We start from the raw sequence: 8,960 nt of genomic DNA, 5'->3' as shown, positions 1-8,960 counted from the left end.
GACATGTGGTTGAAATTTCAACACTGAACTGGTGTTTTATTTCAGATGTTGCATAACACCTGTTTCTCTGGAGTTGTTGGCCTGTAGTGCACATTGCTAGGAATAGTGCCTGAGATGAACACTAGGATTTCAGTCATTGTTTCTAGTAATGGGCGCTGCGGATATTCAGCTTCTTGCCAGGAGTATCTACAATCCTAATGAGAATACGATGCATGTATGGCACATAAATAAATGTATACAAGTAACACTTTTGGTTGCCGCTGGATGGCAGTAGAACCCAAGGGAAGGGACAACGGATAACCATAGGACCTGCAGTTTCAACATGTAAGTAACTGTGAAAATCTTTGGCATGTTGGTGAACCTGCCCAGGAGAGAGGCATTTAGACTTCCTCATTCGTTTGTAATGAAGACCTTTTATGCAGAAAATAACCACACCAGCGTTTCATCATTAATAGCAATGCGTTTTATAGCTTCTCTTCATTTTCTCTTGTCAGTGACAAATAAAGATGATGGATGTTTATGATGTCTTCGTGTGTATGGAAGTGTGTATTTCATAACTAAAATAAAACTATTTAAAAACAACAAAATGGCTTCTTGGATAGTAATTATACTTAGTTTTTTGTATTAAAATGGTTAAATGTAGTTACTGGTCAACTTTTAATTTATTTATTTGATCAAAAATACAGTAAAACAGTAGTATTGTGAAATATTACAATTTAAATTATCTGGTTTCTGTTGTAATATATTTTTAAATGTAGCCTAATTTATTTCTGTGATGCAAAGCTGAATTTGTCATCATTACTCCATGCTAAGAAATAATTTTCTAATCATATTACTAATCAATATTGAAAACGGTTTAAGCTACCGGTAATTCTTTTTTTTAACCATGGTAGCTACACTGCCATTCAAATGTTTGGGGTAATACATATATTTTAGCAAAGGCACATAAAATAAAACTTTTAATTATAAATCATTTAGTCACAAAATAATTTTGATCAAATAAATGCAGAGGCAAATATTTGGCATAAAAAAAAAAATGAATGACTGAATAGACCTTGGCACAAGACCTTCTGTCAGATTATATCGAGGAATCAGATATGGTGGATTTTAAATCAGTCATTGACACAAACATACCCTTTAAAAGTAATTTATTTGGTATTTACAGTTGGCCAGTGGAAGCTATGAGACTGTGCAAGATACAAACACTTTTCGCCGGTCACCAAATGTTTCAGGCATGTGATTGGCTAAGGACAAAAAAGCAGGAAAATATACCATATTTTATAATATAGACCAACCCCACCCCCGCCGCGCCGCGCCGAACAAACTGGTGGCGGATCAATCCGGACAGTAAAGCAGGACCCATAACAACTTATTTGAACAAAAAAATACATTTTATTGTAATAACTTTTTTGTACAGTATGAAAAATAACTAATTATTTGGGGGATGCATTTTTACCCAATTTTAATAGCTAAATGTGCAGCATGCACATTTTCATGTCAAAAGAAGGCCTCAATTTTTCTAAGACTCTTTAGCCTTTGTAGAAAGCTTTTTTTAGAGCCTCTACACGTTTCTTTTGGAATTTGCGCCTGGCATGATAAATTAATCTATAATGACGAAATGGGGGTGCAATTCACATTTATTCCACAAGGTGGCGATGTCTGACACACAATGATGAAGTGACGTTTCACTCAGTTACCTCTGACAGAAAACGAAACAATAATTATAATCTGCAAAACTTAAAATGACTCAGTGATTTACTGCAGAGAGCAAGTACTAAACACAATCATATGTTAGTGTCACTGTCTCTTGATGATGGATGTGGTCAAGAAGCTGTCAGTGATCAAAATATTGATTTTGAAGACGTTGAAAATGAGTTTGGAGAATATGCTGGAGATCGCGAATATGAGGCAGATGCTGAATCTACTGGTAAACTCTGACGAGGAAATATGATGATGGTATTAAACATCTGCTCAAACTGAACCCTTCCAAGCTCCAAAAGGTAACGAAATACGTTTTATTTTATTCTTCTGTAGCTGTTACTCTAACATCAGGAGTTGTATATATTATCGCGACAGGTAGAGGTCTAACGTTATCCATGTTAAATATAGAACCGGGTCCCCAATATGTAAGAATGTTTGGCGAAACAGTCATGCATTTAAGGGTTAAGCTATGGAATGGCTTCAGATGACTTTGTCACCCAAACTGACGTGAAAAAAGCGGGGGGCGCCGAAAAGCGCGCTGTTTGCATATATAGCTAGTGCTAGCAAAATACAAGTAATGTTAGCTGTCAAGTTAATGTTAAATGCAGCTTAAACATCCTGCCATAGTGGAAAATCAATCAAAATCGATCATCTAATCAATCGACAACAAAGTCAAATTATAGTATACCCAGATCATCCGATCCGGTGATGTTCTTGTCACGATACAGTCCTTGTTGCCCATCCCGCGATCGTGGTTTCGACCCGGGTTACCATGGTGACGGCTGTGAGATGACGGTCAACCCACCAATCCCCCCCCGCCCCCGCCATTTTTTTTTTTTTTTTACAGATCTGCATGATTTACGTAGGTCACATTTTCAGGTCGGAAAATCCGGAATTCCGGATTAATCCGGAAAAATCACATCCCTGATGTTTCCAGCAGCAGCTGATTGTAAAAGAAACTGGCATGAACGTCATCTCCATACATTGAGTGAAAAATTGTCACTCATTCACACATACACATACATTTACAATGGCATATCAAGTGCGAAAAGGTCAGTTTGCAAAACCTTTGTAAACCAGAAGTTTTTCCCTAAAGAACAAACAGATCATGTGAACATCGGATATTGTCAGTTTTACAGCAATACTTTTTTAAATTTTTATCCCTGAATGTTGAACATTTGGCACAGGCCAAACCAGCCAATTAGTATCAGAATCGTAACACAATTTTCTTATACTACAGCGCACTGCGATATGCACTAGTTTGACACAGCACTGAAAAAGATATATATGCACATTCATCACTAAAACACACATAAAGTGATTCAAAACTGATTCAGTAATACAATTTACAGAAAATGTTCTTAATCACCTTGTAAGCATATAGCTGCATGGCAACACATGATATTTCCCCCACATTATTTTTGGACACATTTCAGGCCATGCCTTTCAATGGAATGCACCAGCACAAATTAGCATATTGTCATTTTCATGAGAGCACTAGCGATCGAACACTGGTCTTAAAGAGGCACTAATGCGATACAAAAGTAGCTGCTGTCTAAAGTTGTCGCTGTACAGGATGCTACATGTAGCCCACACAATCATATTCCCATTCCCAAAAGCGAAGTGGAATGTAATCCCTTTAGAACACATTTTGACAGGAATATGGAATGTAAGCAATAATTGATTAGTAAGGAGAAAAAAAGCCCTGATAAAGTGGTGCATACGGCACTTTCCATTAATAGGGTATAAAATGAGGTTTTCTCTGAAATAAATGCACTTCTCGCTTTGGTAGATTTGTTATTTTGTATAATATTCCACATTAGCAACAGTTACACCTTTGAATTACTAAAAATGAAACATTTAGTCCCAAACTAGTCAGCTTTAAATTAATGATAGATTCATTTAGGCTAAATTTGCAGTGTTACCGTATTTTGTATAAATCATAGTTATATATTTTTCTTTTCTATTAATAACAATTGCTAGAAATTAGTCACAAATTGTTTTTAAACTTATAAGTCTGCTTAAAGGATCAATCAAAATATGCCTTTTCAAGGTTTTTTTTGTTTTCAGCAGAGGGTCAATGAAAATATAAACCTTGAGAAAAGTTTTGCTTATTGTCCCTCACTTTACTTAGCAGTTTGTTGTTGTTTTTTGTGTGCAAAGGTTCAATTGAAAAAAAAAATAACCTTTGGAAGTTTTTTTTTTTTTTTTGGTTTGTTTTATATTTTTATTGATTCTTTGTTAAAAAAGCCCAAACCAAAACTTCTGAAGGTAAATTCTTCATTGATCCTCTGCTGAAAAAAACATAACTTCTGAAGATTCATCTTTTTTCATTGATCTTCTGCTGAAAAACAAACAAACAAAACTTCTGAAGGTTAATCTTTTTTGATTGCTCTTCTGCTGAAAAACAAACAAACAAACAAACAAACAAACAAAACTTCTGAAGATTCATCATTTTTCATTGATCCTCTGCTGAAGAAGATTCATCGTTTTTCATTGATCTTCTGCTGAAAAAACAAACACATAAACAAAGCTAAACAAAACTTCTGAAGGTTCATCTTTTCATTGATCCTCTGCTGAAAAAAACAAACAAATAACAAACAACGCATTTTCTGAAGGTCCATCTTTTCATTGATTCTTTGCTGAAAAAATAAAACTAAATAGTTTAGAGCCTTATTTTTTACGCTATTTATGGAAAGTGCCAGACAACCGCTGCCGTAAATCAGACCTGTTTGCTGCTTTGATCTGTTTGCTGGTCAGTTTTTATGTCCCTGCTTAAAATAAGTTTGCCACCAAATGCAAAGCACTGTAAATCCGAACACTGAGATATTAGCATGAATTGCATATGATGATGCAAGCAAGAAAACTGTTTACATCTGTGCCAATAGCAATGCTACTACATGCCTTAACTTGTATTTTGGATTTTTATTAAAACATAAATAAAAAAATAAAATAAAAAAAGAAGTACAGATGTGTTTTGGCCATTTTTTTGTTTCCAGACGACAAGATTCATAGACCCCCACAGAGTTCACATTCAGCCAGCATGCATTTGAACACTGGAGAGCATATTAGCAGGTCCTGAAGCATCTATGGAGTAGATGAGGTGATCGCTACGGGCACTGCAGGAAATATCAGAACAACAAAGGCACTCAAAGGCTGAGCGTCTCGAACCCTAGCTGTACGCAAGCCCACAGTGTGCGTGGCGAGTCTCTCACAAATGATATGGAGGGCGAATGAAGAAGCACTTACAACCTCACCTTGACATTTAATTGGTTTGAAGACCGAACTTGCTTATCAAGATGCTGAGATGTGTTAGAGCAGGGCTGGAAATTTGCATGAAATCGTTCTCCGGAAATTTGATCACTTCGGTTTATGCTAACAGTCTCTTGGGATAGATATGTGAAAGGGAAATATAATACGAATTAAAAAATAAAATATATCCTCTCAAAATAAATCAATAAATATATAGCACAATGTTTTCCATTAAATAAAAACAAAACTAAAATCATATCTGCGTTATCCCGGTCGACAATGCAACATGGAATCAAGACCAAGCTTGAATATAGATGCCAAGAGGGATGAAAAGAAAAGGGATATTCAAAAGAGCTGTGCAGTAGATCCCTTCACGTCCAGTCATCCACAAAAAGACAAGAAGCAAACAGGAACTGTCCCTGTCGCCCAGTAGTTGATAAATCCAGGGTAAAAGACTCATTCACAACACGGAGAGACGACAACGGTTCATCTGATGGGATGAGCCGAGAAACTTGGAAGAAAAATCAAATTAAAGTGTCAGTAGCTTCTGCCGAAAGCCTCGTGAACTCAAAAGTAGTTTCTGAATCGCTTCCTTCTCTATTGATTCACAAAGTAAAGGGCCGAACGGACTCATGATTGGGCAGCAGTGAAGGCTTATGGTCACTGTCTGTAATAGGCACCTAAAAGAGAACGAGATAAAGATGCTCATATTAAAAAATCATTCGAATTTGGTGCGTGATACCTCAGGTGTACTGGTGCAGTGTGAACCTTTGTACGCCGCCTCTGGTCTTGATGGAGGGCGAGGGGTGTACGGACTCTCCACATAAGCATAGCTCGGGTTTATGTTCTCATAGTGCTGTGTAGGAGGAGGAGGCCTGGAACAAAGAACCGAGAGGACCGTCAGACTCCTGTGGGACTTCTGACAGCGTATGTTTAAGTGAGCCGGATGTAGTACCTCACAGGTTTGTGGTTGCGCGCTCTCTGGTACTCGTCCTCTCTGCTACGCACCTCTTCTCGCATCCGTGGTCGTACTACCTCTTCTTGCACTGGCTAATACGACAGAGCAGAAGAGAGCATGTCAGCAGGGTCCACGTCACCAGACCCACATGGAATATTGTGAATTTTCAGCATCAGCATTTACTATATTGTCTGTTTAACCCTATACATGGCTTTCTAACTGATAATCAGATCTGATATTCTATATGTTATTTCAGTTTTGGAAAAACTGAAGAATATTCGGTACAGCCTATAAATGATCTGATATGACCTTTTGGATTCTATTGAAAAGAGCTTTGGCTCAGGTAAACAGTAGTTTGAAGATATATGAATATGCTTTTAAGTTTTTCTTGCCACATCTTAACAAGCAAGGCATTTCAACATTACATGAAATAAAATATTTGGGCAACAGATTATCACTGTTTATTGAACACTATACAGTCATTGACTGAACATATTTAGGTTTGGTGTAAGCACTGAAAACATTAAGGTACCATCGTAGTAGTATTGTGCACACAAACGTCAATGCACATGCACACAGTACCTTCCGCGGGAATCGCTTAATGTGTAAATGCACATAACTAACGTAAATCAGGCAAGCTAGTATGCATAGGCCGCGAAATAACACGTCAGCAGACCGGAGGGAATAATATGGAATGGGGAATAATATGGAATATGGAACAATATGGAAACACAATGTAAATTCAAGCACATCCAAGTTGACGTTTTTCCAGATTCCCAAACCTTTAAGGATTTCAAGGACCCATGGGAACCCTGTGTATTGGCCAATCGGCCTCCAGGACTGTTTTTGCGATAGCTCTGAATATATCTATGGTATTGCTGTAGAAGAGTAATTAGCTGGTGAAGCGGAGTCAACAAAAGTGATCATGAGCATTGTAATGTTTGAAGCGGATGTCATTTATAAATATCAGTAGACTGGCAAGACTTCAAAACAAGCAGCGCATTCCTAAACGGCTACATAAGGTCTAGAAGTTGGAATTGATGTTGCTTACCTTGTATTCCACCTCGGGTCGTCTTCTCTCTACCACTTGCTTCTCCTTTTCTTTTGATTTCTTATACTCCCTTTTCTCTTCCTCCAATAGCAGTCGGGCTAATTCCTAAATATACATTGCAAAACGAATTGTAAAATGCACATTATAATTAGCTAATAATTAGGTTAGGATAATTAGGTCTGGAGGTAACAACTTTAAGGGGGAAAAAAGACCCATGCTGTACCTCATCTTGAGCAACTTGAGCGGCTCGTTTGTCAATCTGACTCGCCTGTAAAAAAAAAAATATATATATATACAGTTACTTTTTTTGGGATTACAAATCATCAACAATTAAAACCACTGAGAAAGATTCACTCAAGATACTTTAATCTCCTCTTCTTGTAGCCTGCGTGCCACCTCCATATCTTTGAGCTCCAGGTCTTGCAGGTCTAATTGGGCCAATCCATGTGTTGCTTCCTTCATGCCAAACTCTCCTCTAACCTTCCGTCCTGCAGGGGGCATTAGAGGATATCAGAACAACACTTCATTTATTCACACAGTAGCCCAAGTGGTCATTTTTATTTTGGGATTGAGAAGGATTAATCAAACATGCCACAGGCAAGATTTAGCGCACCAGATTCCCACAAACCACAAACACCAATGCATTGGAAAAAGGAAATCAGAGTATGCCTTGACAGCACTCCCACCACCAGATGGCACTGCAAATCCAAGAAGGTTCAAATCAAACACGTGGACCCAGGTCCATACCTCTCTCTCTGGAGGAATGGGCAGGGGACCGGCCCTCATTTGTAGGGCCTCTGATAGTGGGCTCCTCAAACACCTCATTAGGGCCTGACGGGAGCCTTGGGCTGCTCTTGAGATCCTCCCACCCAAGGCTGTCTTCTGACAATCCCCTAGTTGGGGTGAGACTGTCTAGTTCTTGCTCTATGCTTCTATCTCTGCTTTTGTGCCTCCCTCTATTCCCATCTCTGCCTCGTTCTCTGTTTCGGTCTCTGCTACCATGCCCATAGCCATTTCTGTCCATCTCCCTGTTTACGTTCCTACCCCTGTCAACCTCCTTGACATCTCCGCTAAACAGTCGATCTTGACTTCTTGTCAGGTTTCCATCTCTCGGCCTGTCCTTGGATCTCTGTCCATCCCTTTCTCGTTCTCGATCCCTGTTCCTCTCCTTATCCCAAACCCTATCCTGGCCGGCAGAGTAATCCTTGGGAGGTTTCTCCTTCCGCCGCGCCACAGGCTCCAGGTCGTCCCATTGATCTTGCTTCTTTCTTCTACGAGGTTCTGTGCAATCGAGATCCAGAGGTCGATTTCTCTCTTTCGAGTAATCCTCCGGGTATTTCGTTCGCCGCTCAGGTGAGTAGTACTCTGGGATCCTTTCCTTGCTTGGAATCTCTGGATGCCTAGATCGGCCGAGTTCAACAGGTTCATATTCTGGATGACGACTACGGGGATGTTTTTTTCTGTCTGGCTCGGGAGAGTTGTACGGGGAAAGAATTCGATTGTGGTTGTGATACTTCTCTTTTCTGTAACCTGGAGAAGTGGAATGGGGATTCAGCTCTTGCAAGTCTGGTTGATGGTGCGGGAGGCTCCTGGAGGCTGTGTGAAAGTGAGTGGAAGGTAAAAGAAAAGGTGGAGTACAGAACAAGGAGGGGAAAAAAACTTAACCGGGTTAGTACAAAAGGGTTAGTTCACTCTGGATAATGCAGGATGTAAAATGGTAAATAAAGCTGACAAGTAGTACCAAGCCCTTCAATTAAAGAGGTTACAGCCAGGGTCCAAAATTAACTATGCCACACATACCATAGTGACTATACACACACACTACCCACACACTACACACACACACACAACACACACACATATGGGTCACTGACAAATTAAGCTTCAAAAAAAGATGTTTTAGTCGTTAAATAACATTTCAACATAAAAAATTATGCCAGGCGGTACAACCAAATAGTATGTATATACTGTAGTTGTACCACCTGACATGGAAAGTGT

At 39.0% G+C, this 8,960-nt stretch overlaps 1 protein-coding gene across 2 annotated transcripts in view; it reads right to left on the bottom strand.

Moving 5' to 3' along the window:
* Positions 1–2,855: 2,855 nt before the first annotated feature.
* The window catches only part of ccdc50a (coiled-coil domain containing 50a), a 32,044-nt gene continuing 25,939 nt past the window's right edge, over positions 2,856–8,960 (bottom strand). The window contains exons 6-13 of one of the 2 annotated variants that reach the window (XM_067416113.1): positions 7,710–8,558; positions 7,326–7,450; positions 7,186–7,230; positions 6,963–7,067; positions 5,909–6,003; positions 5,722–5,828; positions 4,241–5,633; positions 2,856–4,066 (exon numbers count right to left, since the gene is read on the bottom strand). In XM_067416113.1, coding sequence (XP_067272214.1) covers positions 5,614–5,633; positions 5,722–5,828; positions 5,909–6,003; positions 6,963–7,067; positions 7,186–7,230; positions 7,326–7,450; positions 7,710–8,558 — 1,346 coding nt within the window. In that variant the 3' untranslated portion in view covers positions 2,856–4,066; positions 4,241–5,613. The remainder of the gene's footprint in view (positions 4,067–4,240; positions 5,634–5,721; positions 5,829–5,908; positions 6,004–6,962; positions 7,068–7,185; positions 7,231–7,325; positions 7,451–7,709; positions 8,559–8,960) is intronic. The other variant, XM_067416114.1, reaches the window with a different exon arrangement.

Source organism: Pseudorasbora parva, chromosome 14 (genome assembly GCF_024679245.1).
Source record: "Pseudorasbora parva isolate DD20220531a chromosome 14, ASM2467924v1, whole genome shotgun sequence".
Classification (NCBI taxonomy): domain Eukaryota; kingdom Metazoa; phylum Chordata; class Actinopteri; order Cypriniformes; family Gobionidae; genus Pseudorasbora; species Pseudorasbora parva.
The sequence above is the reverse complement of the archived record's forward strand: the minus strand, read 5'-3'. Positions and strand labels throughout refer to the sequence as shown.